This window comes from Stegostoma tigrinum, chromosome 30 (genome assembly GCF_030684315.1).
Source record: "Stegostoma tigrinum isolate sSteTig4 chromosome 30, sSteTig4.hap1, whole genome shotgun sequence".
Lineage (NCBI taxonomy): Eukaryota > Metazoa > Chordata > Chondrichthyes > Orectolobiformes > Stegostomatidae > Stegostoma > Stegostoma tigrinum.
Window position 1 is genome coordinate 31410969 of NC_081383.1, and position 16771 is coordinate 31427739.

General features: G+C 42.8%; 1 protein-coding gene across 1 annotated transcript in view; it reads left to right on the forward strand.

Annotated features, from left to right (window-relative positions):
• The first annotated feature begins 326 nt into the window (after nucleotides 1–326).
• sema6bb (sema domain, transmembrane domain (TM), and cytoplasmic domain, (semaphorin) 6Bb) overlaps nucleotides 327–16771 on the forward strand; it is a 513075-nt gene continuing 496630 nt past the window's right edge. Inside the window, exon 1 of the mRNA XM_059638496.1 lies at nucleotides 327–829. Coding sequence (XP_059494479.1) covers nucleotides 805–829 — 25 coding nt within the window. The 5' untranslated portion in view covers nucleotides 327–804. The remainder of the gene's footprint in view (nucleotides 830–16771) is intronic.

The following is a 16771-nucleotide window of genomic DNA, read 5'->3' on the forward strand; positions in this document are numbered from 1 at the left end:
GTAACCAAAGCCTTGCTACTGTGGAAGTAATTTAAAACTATGTTCCACTGAAAAATAACACAGAAAACATATATCTATAGATGTTTAAACTCCTGAATTGATGTGTTTCGATGGTTAAAAAGTTCAGTTTAAATCCTAGATTTAATACAGGATGATGTCAGCGAAAGTTTTGGCATTTGGGTATCTCTTACGGGCAATAGGGAAAGAATGTCATGAATAAATAACACAGCTGCCTGGAGGAATGGGAAACAAAATAGGAGCCAGTCCAGTTTCCGCGCAAGATCCAGTTCAGATTTTGGTGCAGGCTGGAGGCTGGTGCTCGGAGTAGCAGAGAGATGAGGGCACTGCGTGCGCTTCTGATATCACACAGAGGTATGAGGTGGGAGCTCAGCCCTAATCCCGTGCAGGGTGCCTCACAGACACTGAACACAGAGAGAAAGGAGAGACAGGCTGCATCTGCACGCACAGCACAGGGACAAACCACCCTCCCAGCTATTCTCCTCTTCCGCCACACACACTGTGGAAGGCACAACACGTCCAGGTGCCTCCCAACTGTATACAGCTGCTGTGGCGACCAGCAGACTTCCAGGACTGTTTCCCCTTAACCTTTCCACGGCGAGTCCTGCCAAAGGAGTGGCATTTGGACTCTCAAGAGCAGGATTGGGACGAGTGTGGAGACAACTAGTTCAGAACATGAGCTAAGAGCCTATATAGATGGGTGATCAGTGAAGTCCTCTTGTGATCGCTGCTCTCCGAATCCTTGAGATTGTCCAAAGCAGAGCGAACAAGGGTAACCCCGGGTGCATGAGGGAGCTGTTTGACAAGCAAGGTAACCTAAAACCTCTTCATTTTCATTTTGACTTAGTCATAATTGGTGATTTTGTTTTGTTGCAATACTAAGTGTCCGCTGTTTATTCGCAAATTGCTACTGTATTGGAAAATCAGTAGTTTCAATGTAATTGTCTCATGGATAATCCATTGCATCTTTACGGAAAGAAAATCGGCTGAATTCTGTTTTGGGTTAGAGCTTTCTGGAAGATGACTAATTAGCAAAAAAAAACTAGTTTCTTATAGACATCTGTGACTTGGCAAAAAAAAAGGAATTTAAAGTAAGTGTGCGCGTTTTTACACACACACACATTAATTCCCCATGGCACTTAAGGTTGTGAAGAACTTGTAAATATTTGTTTTTGAAAGAGCTTTTGCAGTCGTCTCCCTCCTGTCGCTTTGAATAGCCCGGTAACAATGTTTTATTTGTTATTGGAACGGTTGCTTTGAACTAACCATTGTCAGCAGCTAATGGGTAATGTATTGCAAAATGAAATTCCCCTTCATTGGCTAAGTTAGTGATTGCCAGGCATTAAACACCTGAAAATCAACTCAGTTTATTTTGAAAAAAAGGACAATGTTTTAAGGAAGTGGCCCCTTGATTATTTTGAGAAGGCTGGTAGAGATGATTCTGTTCAGGTGCGGTTTCAGAGGCACAAGACCACCGTCTTTGACAGTGGCGTTCAGCCTTCATGAGCTCGTTCAGTAGCCTGTTAGACTCCTTTGTGAGCGCTCGCTCTCTCCCTCTTTCCCCACCCACCCCCGTCACTGTTAAGGGGGCGGCTGAAGGGAACCTTCTCTTCAGAGCAGAGCGACCCTGTTCCCGAATGGTCTGCAAATCCCAATGTGTGAGAAAAGCCAATCTGTACCATAATGAGTTCGCAACAATAGCGCTCAGTCCTGTCCCCAGCCAGAATTTGTAAAGACATGCACTTACCAGTGGCAGTCACTGGGCTGGCATCGGGAACAGGGAGACTGTGTGTGATCAGCATCGAGTAAGGAAGGAGACTATGAAACGTGCGGGTGAATACTGGACAGGTGGGACAGGTACCCATCTACAGACGGCGGGGGGGGGGGGGGGGCGGCAGCAAAGGAGCCCCTTGGGCAATTTCTAGATTTCGCTCATTTTCCCTTCAATGGACTAGACCTGAAAATGATTAGTTGTGGATTCAAAGGCAAAGTGGCGAAGTTTAGGAAGATTAATTTCCCAAACGTGTGCATCCCTTTCCCAAAAAAAAGTATGCAACAACTGCAGGCTCCGTGCTTCCTTGTAGCTTCTGAGCACAAACATTTCCTTTCCAGTAGCCATCCTTTGTCTTGTTATTGGCTGTATATGTCAATTACATATTGCAAGGATATCTTCCTCATTTGTCTATCTCTCTTTAGATTTCAGCACTGGCGTTTTATACATCTCCCAGTATGGGCTGTTCTGTCACGAAGAGCTATCTAGCTTTTGCAGTCATTTTACTCTAATGGAAATTTTCCTAAATCTCTTGTGTCCTTCTGGCTGTTAATCCCCATCAGGGCATTGTCTTTTTTTTAAAATGCATTCCGTAGTGACATTGATACAAACCCTGTTCACTTCAGATTTGCGTCTTCAATTCAGTGGCAGAATTTAGGCAAAACTAAAGCGAGCCTTTTGGGAAATACTTTGACTGTATGCCCTCTCTGATTATAGATGCAGTTGTGTTTGCATCATTCTCTGTGACTGTAAGTGTGGAATTGAAAACAAACTATGTGACTGATCTGCTTTTTGTTATGCCGTGGCTGCAATGAATCAATATATTCAGTTTCGGGATTCAAGATCAAGAGCAGGCCGATTAGTAAACAAGGTGATGGCCAAGTGTTGTAATTAATTCCAGCTTTCCCTGTCCTGAGTGGTCAAGTTTGGAAATGCAGAGTCCAATTTTCTGTGTGCTGTATTCCAGGAAATGTTTAAATGAACGGCAGCCACGAAAAGCCTTATGCTTTTAAAATATATTGTCTTCCCCCCTTTTTGGTTTCTGTGTGACAATGTGAAGATTATAATCATTAAGGCTTTCACTGACTTCTCCGCATCAGCTAAGCAGAAATTACAACTCAAAGCCTAGTCTGAATCTTTACCCTAGTCACGCCTCACCATGATCCTGATATAAAAGGTAACATTATTCCAATCTTAAGTCAATGGAGAGTAAAATCGAACAGTGTATGAAACAGGTGAACTGGTCTGATCCTGTAGGTTTGTCTGTCAACAGATGAGATGAAAATTACTTCCTCAGTTAAGATGTTTCTGTTGAGGAACCAGGAAAATGGATGGAGTTCATCATGCAAGATGCCATCAAGGTTAAAAAGAATAGGAATAAAGAGGACCAAATGCAGAATGATAAAGAAAAGAAAAGCTTGCAATTATGCTGCAACTTGTCTTGTTTTGAGATTGCCACAAGACACTTTACCTTCAATGAATTATTTTGATGTGCTGTGACTGTTATGGGGATAAGTGTGCCAAATTCAGCAGACAGAAAGCTATCACAGACAACAATACGAGACAAGGGAGGACTGTTAGCTCGATACTGTATAATTCTATCTTCAAGAATCCTTAATATCTCCTTAAGGCAAATGATTTAATGTCAGAATCAGAAGATGGGGCTGGTGCCTCAGACAATATAGCACTCTCTCTATACTGCAGTGCAGTGACAGCCAGAACAATACACTCAGGTCCTGGAGTTGAGCTTGAGCCCAGGGCACAGTTTTGTCACAGACACCATAGTGCCATCAACCAATTCCCAATTACATCAATTACACACTAGACATTCCTATAACCATTAGATGGAAGATTGGCAGTTGATCCTTTTTAAGAACATGAGCAAAGCCACTTTTGAAATTTAAATTAAGTTCTCAGAATGCAGAAATCCAGCAAGGGAATTGGATGGAGTCTGTTCATCTGTGAATCAAATTATGTAACTTTAATAAAGCACCTATTAATAAAAAATGAATTAAATTTGCATTTCTATTTTACTGAAATAAATTCTGCATTGAAGAAAACATACTGTGCCCTACACCGGCCTCTAATTGCTTTCTATTAAGTATGGGGTTTGTATTTCAGCAGAATTATTTCTTTTAGACAGTCTTCATTGGTTAACCCTTTGAATACCTTAGCAGAATTTTTTTATGCCATCATGAAGATGGTGGCTGACTGCTGTCTGTTACTTTTCTGGTCATTAGTGTTATGCTGAGTTAGTTGATCTCAGTTAATCCAACACTTATAACACGATAGTTTTGGTCTGAACTCCATTATAAACAGGTTTCTCGCATTTGATCACTATCCAATCACATCCAGCTACAAAGTGAACGTATGGCACTAACACAATCCTGTTTTCACCCAATGTGATACAAGCATCAGTTAAATAGCCCACTGATCTTCCCTGTACAAAGACTAAGCTCCAAACTCTAGCGTGAGTCTGCAGGGTAGACTTTGGAGAGGGGAGGTGAAGAAAGATTGGATTAAGATTTATATTATAAAATCTCCAATGACAAATAATAAGATTCAAAATTTGCAATAAATATTCATGTCAGGGAAGTCTATTGGCAGAAATTAATACTTTTTTTAAAAAACGTGCACATCGAAGTGAAATGGACAAGATTTAACCTGAGTTAATATCACAGACTTTAGTTTTTATATATTCTAAACAGTATCAAGGCCATCTTATGGAGTATTACATACAGTTCTAATCACCCTTCTATAGGAAGGATGTTACTAAATTGGAGAGGGTGCAGAAAGGATTTACAAGGATGTTAGTGGGATTAGAAAGTTTGTGTTATAAGGAGGAGCTGAAAAGCCAGGCCATTTTTCACTGGAGCGTAGGACATTGAGGGGTGACCATTTAGAGGTTTATAAAATCATGACTGGCATGGATAAGGTGAGTAGCAAAGGTCTTTTCCCCATGGTTGGGGAGTTCAAACCAAGGGCATAATTTTAAGGATGACAGGAGAAAAATTTAAAAGGAACCTGAAGAGCAACATTTTCACTCAAAGGGTGGTTCATACGTCGAATGAACTGTCAAAGGAAGTTGTAGATGCAAGTAAACTTACAATATATAAGGGACATTTGGATTGGTACATGAATAAGAAAGTTTTAGAATGATATGGGCCAAATGCAGGCCAGTTTAGTTCGGGAAACTTGGTCAGCATGGACAAGTAGGACTGAAGGTTCTGTTTCCATGCTGTATTATTCTATGACGCAATGAGCCTCAGTCTCATTGAACTACATTTACTCCCAATTTTACAAGTCCCTTAAATTTTAAAATTCTTATCTTGGGCATCTTTAGTCATGGTATACCTCTGAGGACTGTACGGTCTTACTCTGATCAGTTGTGCTCCCTTTATCCCGCAGTTAATGATAATTGAGTCCCCGTACTTTTGAATTCTCAATTTTTCTCCTGTGCCAACTGTAAGAATTTCCTTAAAACTGATGTCTTTGTCAAAGCTGTCTTTTGCTCCTATCACAATGTATTATAAAAGTGTGTTCCTTCGATTTTCGCACACACTTGTAATGAATTATGGCCTATCTTCAAATGTGAGTCGCTATATTTAGACTGGCTTCAGCTGTAGTCCACTGCTGTTTCTCAACAGATCTTCGTATTGTAGATTTAGTAGTGTACTTTATCTGCCTTTGGTAGTGCAATTTGCTGCTAAGGGTGTCTAATTTGTTCATCTAAGTAAAAAGGCACATTTTGCTGAATTTGATAGCCCAGGTTTACTGTTGTATTTATGTTGTACATTGCTGGATTCCAGCTCCCCCCCCCAGCAATTCTTTCATGCTTTATCCCCATGCAACTTCACCTGGTATCAGGTTAGCTTACAATATGTATTGTATTGAACCCAGTAGAGCACTGACAAGCCTGAATGAAATCTATTTTCTACTCCATTTCAAATTAGCATCTGAAGTTGTGAGTAACATCACTGAGGTCATATGATAACGAGGGATTTGAATTCTTTCCCACGTTTCCAGCCAAAACTGACCATCCATTTCCATTTGAAAATAGTTGTGTTTCCTGAAAATCTCAAGGGTAATCTAATGCAGCTGAATGTTTTGAAGAATTTCATCCATGCATTGTGCAACAGAGCTCAATTCAAACTTTTTCAATCTGCTGTAAGTTGCCACTCAGTGTGAGTCATGCATTTAGCAGAAGATAACTGATTTCGCTGGATTGTTGGGTCCAATGTGTGGGCGTAGCTTCAGGTTGATGTTAACCTTTTTTTTGTTGCTCTGTAACTTTTTAAATACATAATTCTAAGTGCATAAGGGAAAGGCTAGGTCTGTACTCAACATGTGGGAGTGAGTGCATTCAGTTGATTGTTCTGTGTCACTGGGTTTACAAGACATCCCACGCATTTACAGCGGTCCGCATCTTCATGAAGCTCTGCCAGAATCATTTTCTATGTTTTTAGTGATAACCTCACCCCTGAAACACTGATCTAAACTGGCCCAAGGTACTGTTCAGAGAAACAAAACCAGAGTGAAATCTCTGGCTGCAGCAAACAACAGGAGTATTTTCTTAACGTGCTACCTGCTTATCTTTACAACTTGAGTTGCCATCAGTCATGAATTTCTAAACCATTTTTACCTGCCTTAACCAGGAAGAGACTCCCTTCTGGGAGCATCGGGGGATTGTCAAAGATCATTCCAATGATGATCTAGCGATGTTAGGCTTTCCCAGTTCCTGAAGAAATAATGTCAATAAGATGTGAAGCTTGAAAAGCACAGCAGGTCAGACAGCATCCCAGAAGGAGGAAAGTCAACATTTTGGGCTGAAACCCTTCATCAGGACTGGGGAGGGGGAGGGGAGCCCAGAAATAAATAGAGGAAGGAGGTGAGGCTGGAGGAAAGTTAGGTGGGATGATGATAGCTCGATGCAGGTAGGAGATTATTGTGATTGGTCAGTGGGAGGGATGGAGTGGATAGGTGAGTAGTAAGATGGATAAGTTAGATCAGGTCAGGGAGGTGAGGAGAGGAAGGAAGGATGGCCATAGGATAAGGCTGGGGGTGGAGGGATTTTGAACCCAGTGAAGTCAATGCTAAAGCCTTTGGGCAGTAAGCCCACATCCTGAAGAAATAACATTAGTTTACAGTGCAGTAGAATAATGTCAACAGTGCTAGCCATATTGGTATGGCTCTACTTTATTTTTAAACATGTCAGTGTGCTTAATACTGCACTGTGTCCTTGAGTTCAGCATTTCTTTGCAAACTGTAATTATGGCAGTTTAGTTATTGATCAGTCTTGTGAATTAAAAGATCAGAAGCGAGATCCACCCAAACAAGACCTTAATGAGGCAATTCTATTGCAAATAAAACAATCTTGCATGAACAGATTTGATTTGAGGGAGCACTTTATTTACAAGCAAGGAAACAACATTTGAACTTCTTAGCCCCCATCTTCGTTTAAAGAAAAATCTCCCCGTTTCGTGTTTCCTTGTTTTGAAGTTGCTTGAACTGTCTGATTCCTTGGCACCCACAACCATCTACAATCTCACACATTCATTCTAAATTGTCACTAATAGCAGGTCAGTAATAGATAGGACCCTTATCCTTTCCTCACACAGTCTTCATAGATGTGGGAAAAAAAAGTCTGAAATAAAAACAGTGTTGGGAAGATTCAGCAGGTCAGACAGAGGGAGATGTTAATGTATCAACTCACTGATCTTTTGTCAGCACTGCAAAATGTTAGAAGACAAATGAAAATCCTGCTTTTGACCAGGTCTGACGAAAGTTCATCAATCAGAAATATTACCTCCGCTTCCCTGTCCACAGATGCTGCCAGACCAGTTGACTATTTCCAATATTCTCTTGTTTTATTACCAAGATGTGAACTGGGGTCCTGCAATGGTCATGAGATGGACTCCAAGTGATTTTCTGCTTCTTAAACCTGAGGCACTGAGGTCAATGATAATGCTCCAATTGCTACCCCATGAACGTCTTGGTTCATATGGGTCAGCTTTTACAATGCCAGTACACTAACAAACTGAATCGAGTGAATTTAGTGATTTGCCCTTTTATAATTGACAAGGAAACTGGTGTTATCAACTTGATGGATAGCACTGTGTTGAGGTGGCTTTATAAAGTTGGCTGTAGTTCTGAAATCAAGCTGTTTGGGTCACGGTGTGCAGATTTGAGTTCATGTTTTCATTTAGTTTGCCAATTTAAAAGGGAGCTGTGACACTGCCTTCTGAGTGCATTTGATAGAAGAGAGGACTGGGTGATTTTGAGTGCAAAGAATTCTTTTCATTTACTTATCCAGAAATACCAGGTGGAACTGACCATTCTTAACCTAAACTGCCACCAGATAGCAATCTGATGCTTCTTTGCCTGGGCTGTGTACTTGCTACTCATTTTGGATGAGTATTTGGACATTAATCTCTGAGACAGTAGAGCAGGATAATTTTCAGAGGGAATTAGAAACAGGCATGAGTCGCTCAGGTTGTGACACTATTCACTCAATATTGCTTGATTCATTTATCTAACAAAAGTCCAACTGTGAGAACCCCATTTTTCCTGCACCATCAACCTCTTAGACACATAGAAACGTAGAAAATAGGATCAGGAGGAGGCCATTCAGCCCTTCAAACTTACTCTGTCATTCGACACGATCACTGCTGATCATCCAACCAGGAGTCAGCATTGCCTCTAGTTTTCTTTCAGGTTGTGCAGGCTCCCAAAGCTAATGCTGGGCAGTGACTTCTGTACCCAGAAATCGGTGATGTGATTGGCAAGCCAACACCAATTGCCATTCATGGAACTTTGAAAGGGCAGTACAGATGCACAGTCACTTTGTCAGAACCTTATTCACCTTAGGGTGAGCAATAATGTTCGGTGGCTCAGTGGTTAGCACTGCAGCCTCACAGCACCAGGCATCCAGGTTCAATTCCAAACTGTCTGTGTGGAGTTTGCACATTCTCCCCGTGTCTGAGTGGGTTTCCTCTGGGTGCTCTGGTTTCTTCCTACAGTCCAAAGATGTGCAGACTGGATGGATCGGCCATGCTAAATTGCCCGTAGTGTTCTGAGGTGTGTGGGTTATAGGGGGATGGTCTGGGTGGGATGCTCCAAGGGGCAGTGTGGACTTGTTGGGTCAAAGGGCCTGTTTCCACACTGTAGGGAATCTAATCTAATGTTTGATTCCTATACCCCTAAGAACTGTGCCTAATTCCCTCTTGAAAGCATTCAATTTTTTTTGTCTTCGACCATATTTTGTAGCAAGTAATCCTGTGCTAATAGAGGATTCCAAATTTCATGTATGGCAAGTAACTGGGAACATTTTATTTCAACCCAGGATCTGTGAGAAATAGGGGAGGGCCTTATTGGGTTTCCTTTATTTCAATCGTGGTGTAATGCAGCAAGGCAACATCCGTTTCCATTCTATGTCGTGTGAAATTCCATGGAAGTCAGGAGGAATAAATCCATTTTGCATTACAATTCACTGGGATCTCCTGTTATCCATTGAAATATAATGGGGAATATCCACATTCCCCGGACGTTTAATGGTTATTTGTATGATGTATGCCTGACTTTATTAACTTTAATAGTCGGTCTCTGAGGGAGCGGGTGCTCCCTTTCGAAATTATTGTTCTATTAAATCGATTTTGGCATTTAAGCAAATATCACTGAAATGTCAGCAGTTTGAGTGGCATTGTTCTCTGATGATATCCCTTATCCAAGTAGATGGAACAATTATCAATATTTGTAGAAGAGATATCTTTGTGAACGAAGTTGGGAATTCATTAAAACAGCGTTTTCCAAAAAAAAATGCAGCAGTGTAGCTATTTAGCAGAAAGGTGAGCCTGGCTGAGTTTTTCATGCTGACTATAGCCTGAAGGGGGCACTGAGTGGTTTCTTCAAATAAGAAGCAATCTACATATAGAGGGAGGGGGGAACGATTTTCAAACTCCCATCGTCGGAAAACAATTAAAAGAGTCTGGAAAGCACAGAAAAGTGGTGGATAATTCAGAAATGTGGCATTTAGCCACGTTTAAATTGAAATCTGGTGCTAAAATTAGATATAGACCATACAAATCTATGCCTTTTGTTTTCTCAGGTCAACCTTGGCTCATGTTCTACTTGTGTAACTTTTTATTGGTCTGTGGTGACATTTACTGTGTGGGGTGGCGTTAGCAGACGGAAGCCAGCGAGTTCCCTTGAGAGATGATAGTGGTGTTCAGTTCGTGCTATGCAGTTGTTTCAACTTGATGTCATTCTGCTAATTGCCGTTGCACTAGCACTGCCAAAACTGGATATAACCAGGGCTTCGATCACATGATGTCTCACCTTCAAACCCCTCTACCACCTTCCCTTGTTAATTGGAAACCACACAAAACTTTGTTTAGTGGATTGGAACATCTTTTTCATCTGCTGAAACAAACAATGTTTTTTTTAAAAAACAGCAGATGCTGGATAATTTGTATGTCAGACAGCCGGAGTGGAGAGAGAGGTGGGGTTTAACATTTCAGGTTGCTGACTGTTCACCAGAGCTATTCAACAGTGAAGGGCAGTCCCACAACGAAAACAAGAAATATAGAAACCAGGTGTAGAGGGGGCCATTCAGCCCTTCGAGCCTGCACCAATATTCAACAGCATCATTGCCTCCAAAACAAAAAGACAAACACCTCAAACTGGCTTCTCACACACCAGCTGAGGCAGCAGAATCAGAAGTGTAATGCAAATGGGCACCACTCGTAATCCCTGTCTAGGCTTCATTTCAGCTCTCGGACCATCCGGACAGGCTGAGGATGCAGTTTCTTGCTTGTTTACCTTAACGCAAACCCCATCTTCCTCAGCCATTGGGGAAGTTCCAGGAGTAAGGTGTTAGAATAATAATGATCTCCAAAGAACATTGACTTCAGTCGCGTGTCAATGTTGTTAGTTCTAAGAATAAGGGGTAAACCATTTCAGATTGAGATGAAGAAGAATTTCTTCACTCAGAGTTTTGAACCTGTGGAATTCTCTCCAACAGAAAGCTGTTGGGGCCAGTTCATTAGAGGGAGCTGGACACAGACATTAAGGCTAAAGGGATCGAGGGGTATGGGATAGGACACTGAAATTGCTTCATCGTTGATCAAGCAATTTCACTTTCTAAACCCATTTACAAAAATGGGGCAGGCATGTGGCAATCCATTATGGACTGAAGCAGGATTCATGAGTTTCTGCAGTATCGAGAACCTTCTCAATTTTCACTGATTACATTCACCATGGACGAATACTGCTAAAGTGGCAGTAGGGCTACCGACTCTCCTAATTGTCCTGGAAACAGTAGCAATGAAGTGAATAATTACCAGGGTACTGCTCTAAGCAACCTGGATGAAAAATCGGAGAGCATTGAAAAATCTCTTTAATTCATTATTTATTTGAGAAAGAGGGTGGGGTCTGAGAGTTGCTGCTCTATTAAAATTAAATGCTGGCTAATTGGCCAAAGAGAATCTGATTGGTTCCAGTTGGTAGTTTGTACGGATGTAATGCAGGGTACAGGAAGATATTCCAGAAGCACCACCAGGCCAGTAAGATTGAAGTGTCAACTTTGTGAAGCTACAGCACAGCACAACTGGCATGCAAAACAGCATAACAAACATGCTATAGACACACAGCCAACACATATAAACCCAACTCTGCAATTCAGCTACACACCATCACAAATAGCAGTGGATAATGAAACATTATGGGTGAAGCTTCATTCCTGTTCCCATCCTCAATAATTGGGAGGCTGAGCACATCAGTGGAAACAACAGGACCAAACACATCTTTTCGAATTCATTCATGGGATGAGGGCACTACTGTCTCGACCAGTATTTGTTGCCTATCCCTAATAGCCCATACGGCCGATAGGGTAAGGAGGGCAGTTTCCTTCTGACAAGGTCAATAATGAGCCAGAGATAATGGGAACTGCAGATGCTGGAGAATTCCAAGATAATAAAGGGTCTAGGCCCGAAACGTCAGCTTTTGTGCTCCTGAGATGCTGCTTGGCCTGCTGTGTTCATCCAGCCTCACATTTTATTATCAATAATGAGCCAGATAGGTTCTTCCAACAATCGACAATGGTATTTGATCATCGTTAGATTCTTATTTCTAGACTCTTATCCCACGATCTGCCAAGGCAGACCAGGTCCTCAGAACTTTACTTGCGTTTCTGGATTACTAGGCTAATGATAACACCACTTTGGAGTAGATCTGTACCTCAGGTTGTGGGTGTTTGGGTTGCTTGACTCACCAAGCTGCTTTGTTGTGGAGCAACAAACCAGCTCGGCGAGCCAACCAACCCCAACGATGACACCACTGGGCCATCACCTTTGCAAACAGTTTCAGCAAATTTGATTATTTCCATGTAGTTTCAAGAAATGGTTGAAGACATTTAATACTGCAATAATCCAGCAAAAGTACTAAAGACATGAGCTCCAGCACTAGCTACAACATAGCCAAGGTATTCCAGTAAAGTTACAGCACAGGCATCTACCCCACAGTATGGAAAATTGTCCAGCTATGTCTTGCCCACAAAAAGCAGATCAAATCCAACGCAACCCAATTATCACCCCATCAGTCTACTCCAGATCATCAGTAAGTTGATGGGAGATGTCATGAACAGTGCTAACAAGCTGCACCTACTCAGCAATAAGCCACTCACTGATACCCGTGATGGGTTCTGCCAGAGCCATTCAGTTCTTGACCTCTTCCCAGCTTTGGTCCACATATCGACAGTAGATTTGAACTCCCAGAGGTGCAGTGAGAGTCATTGCCCTTGTCATCATGTGAACATTTGATGATCTAAGCCATCAAGGATTCTTTAACAAAGCAAAGTTAATGGAAAATCAGGAGGAAGGTTGGAGCCATACAAAAGAGGATTGGTTGTGATTGTTGGAGGTCAGTCATTTCAGCACCAGGACATCTCTGCAGGAGTTCCTCCGAGCAGTGTCCTAGGCCCAACCACATTCAGCTGCTTCACTTATTATATGCCCTCCGTCATGAAGTTAGAAGTGGGAATGTTGACTGTTAGTTGCACAGTCCTGAACTCAGAAACTGAAGCTGTTTATGATGGGTGACATTCTGGCTTGGGCTGAGAAATAGCAAACAACGTTCATGGTACACAAATGCCATCTGTTAGAACAGAATCTATTCATCCCTCGCTGATATTCAGTAAACTGCTATTACTGTAAACACCCCTCTAACTGGAACTTACCATTGACATGAAGCTGAACTGAACGAGCCACATAAATACTGTAGTTATAACAGCAGATCAAAAGCTGTGAATTAGAACATAGAACAGTACAGCACAGAACAGGCCCTTCAGCCCATGATGTTGTGCCGACCATTGATCCTCATGTATGCACCCTCAAATTTCTGTGACCATATACATGTCCAGCAGTCTCTTAAATGACCCCAATGACCTTGCTTCCACAACTGCTGCTGGCAACGCATTCCATGCTCTCTCAACTCTCTGTGTAAAGAACCCGCCTCTGACATCCCCTCTATACTTTCCTCCAACCAGCTTAAAACTATGAACCCTCGTGCTAGCCATTTCTGTCCTGGGAAATAATCTCTGGCTATCAACTCTATCTATGCCTCTCATTATCTTGTATACCTCAATTAGGTCCCCTCTCCTCCTCCTTTTCTCCAATGAAAAAATTCTGAGGAGAAACCTCACCTACTGACTCTCTGAAGCCTATCCACCATCTACAAGGCACGTGTGAGGAGAGTGATGGAATATTTCTCACTTGACTGGATGAGTGTTGCTCTAGGAAGCTTAAAACAATCCAAGACAGAGCAACCTGTTGATTGCCACTCCTTTCACCACCATTGTACAACATCAGTGTACACATCTCGCAAGATGTGTAACTCCTTCAATAGCTTTGTTCTCCTGCACTGCATGTTAGCACGCCATGTTAAGATTCTACAGGATGTTGGTGGTGCCACTTTTGGACTACTGTGTACAGTTCTTGCCACCCCTCTATAGGAAGGATATTATTAAATTGGAGAGGTTATTTATAGATTTACCAGGATGTTGCCAGGAGTGGAGAGTTTGACTTATAAGGAGAGACTGGGACTTTTCTCACTGGAGTGAAAGGGGTTGAGGGTGGTTTTGTAGAGGATTATAAAATCATGATGTGTATAGCGCAGGTGAATAGCAAAGCTCTTTTTCCCTAAAGAGGGGAAGTTAAAAACTAGAGGGCATATCTTTAAGGTGAGAGGAGAAAGATTTAAAAAGGACCTAATTGGGCAAGTTTTTTATACACCGAGTGTGTGATGAGCTGCCAGTGGAAGTGGTAGATGCTGGTACAGTTAACAACATTTAAAAGACATTTAGACAGGTACATGAACAGGAAAGGTTTAGAGGGATATGAGCCAAATGCAGGCAAGTGGGGAAACTGGTCAGTATTGATGAGTTGGACTGAAGGGTCTGTTTCCATGCTGTATACTTCTATGACTGTAAGACAGCAGGTACAAGGGAACACCACCAGCTGCCATTTCCCTCCCAGCCACATCCAATCACACATTATTATTGTTATCCCTGGGTTCAAATCTTTGGAATTTCCTTCCCGACAGCAGGAATGGTGTAACTTCACCAGATGAACTGCAGCGGATCAGGAAAGCAACTCCGCACCACCTTCTCCAGGCCAATTTGTAATCCAAAGTAAGTCCTTGCATAGCCAGCAAGGCCCACGTTCTGAAAGAATAAACTTTTAAAAAGGTCGGGTGTGTTGGCAGGTGAATGGCAGAAATTTGGGGGTTGGGGTGGGTAGGATGGTTGTGAATAATTTTAGGCATCTTCCTTGGTAACATCTAACAGGAGTTAGCAGTGTTAGGTGCCAGAATGTCTGTAGAGCTTTCACCTTCATGGGCTTGCACCGTCAGGACAGTTGGGTGGGCAAGAGAACTCAGTTTTCACTTTCCTATCTGAATGAAGCTCACTGCCATGGGAAAATCATCAGGCCATTAATGGTTAATTGTCAAGAAGCCTGACATATGCAATCCTTTAGAGATTAAAAATTATCAAACTTTTACTGACAAAAACTATTTTTAGAATTGTGCAAAATGCCTCTTCAACAGCATAAGGCCATGTTTCGGTCTGAGCCGCTATCATCTTTCATTGGGAAGCAAAACAAATCCCATATCAGTGAGATAAGTGTGAAAGAAATAGCTTCTTTTATTTTTGTATCTGTTGTTCAATAACCGGTTCAGAGTCCGCAGAGGCATTTCTGTCACCGTAAGATGTGAACCTTCCACTGCTGTGAAATTAGCAACTCAGCAATTTACAAAATCTCGATTCCTTGTCTCCCTCAAGATAATCAGGCGCCCTTTTCCAATGACATGAAGGCCACATGACTGCTGCTGAATGATTTGTCTTCTGTTCTCCTGAAGCTGCTGGCTCGCGCTGGGGTATGAATTAACTGGTGTCAACTGGCTGTCATTTCCACATTTCAAGTAGATATTCCTCAAAGGCATATGAGTGTCATTAAGCTGTTTGACTGTCTGGGGCTTCACAACCAAACCTGAGCACTCTGTCTTCACCCACCCTCAGTGGCCTGTAGTTGCGTGTTCAAGCAGAAGTCACTTGGTGACAAACAGGAACAGATTTAGAAAAGAAAACAATTTGCCAGAGTTGGGGAAACCAAGCGGAAGCTTGGGGACCGCTTTGCAGAACACCTCCGCTCGGTTCGCAATAAACAACTGCACCTCCCAGTCGCGAACCATCTTAACTACCCCTCCCATTCCTTAGCGACATGTCCATCCTGGGCCTGCTGCAGTGCCACAATGATGCCACCCGAAGGTTGCAGGAACAGCAACTCATATTCCGCCTGGGAACGCTGCAGCCCAGTGGTATCAATGTGGACTTCACAAGCTTCAAAATCTCCCCTTCCCCCACTGCATCCCTAAACCAGCCCAGCTCGTCCCCGCCTCCCTAACCTTTTCTTCCTCTCACCTATCCCCTCCTCCCATCTCAAGCCGCACCTCCATTTCCCACCTCCTAACCTTATCCCGCCTCCTTGACCTGTCCGTCCTTCCCGGACTGACCTATCCCCTCCCTGCCTCCCCACCTATACTCTCCTCTCCACCTATCTTCTCCTCTATCCATCTTCAGTCCGCCTCCCCCTCTCTCCCTATTTATTCCAGTTCCCTCTCCCCATCCCCCCTCTCTGCTGAAGGGTCTAGGCCTGAAACGTCAGCTTTTGTGCTCCTGAGATGCTGCTTGGCCTGCTGTGTTCATCCAGCTCCACACTTTTTATTATCTTGGATTCTCCCAAAACTGGCTGTGGCTATTTCTTTGGAGCATCCAGCAGAGGGCGACCAAGAGGGAGAGGCAGCACTTTGGCACATATATTAGAGCCTGGAATCAGTCACCTGCACTGAAGAGCAGATTGTCTTAGACCTGGTATTAAGGAGTGCTTATGGTCCAAATGCTGCACTACGGTAGTGTTTCTCCCCATCGAACCCCCCTGCTCTTCCCCCCCCGGCTTTCTCTTTGGCTTGAGACGTTCCAATGAGCAGCGGCTCAGCAAAAAAATTACATGTAATTGCAGATAAAATCATATTAATTGTCCTCTTTAGTCTTAGAGCAGATGAGGTGGAAGTTAGGGCAGTGGCATGCATCACCTGCAGGACATGGGAGCTCCGGAAGACTTCCGTCATCTGGAAGTGCACCCAGCTGTCACTCCTGGGAGACCGTGTTAGGGAGTTGAGGCTGGATACACTCAGAAACATCCAAGATGCTGAGCACATTATAGATAAGAGTTTTAGTGAGGTGGCCACACCTAGTTAAAAACCTGGACTGCGTCGGTGGTAATCTCCAGATTACTTCCAGTGCCACATGCTAGCGAGGGTAAGTACAGGAGGCTATGTCAGATGAATGCGTCGCCCAGTAATTGGTGCAGTGGACAGGGATTCACATTCTTAGATCATTGAGATCTTTTCTGGGACAGAGGTGACCTGTTC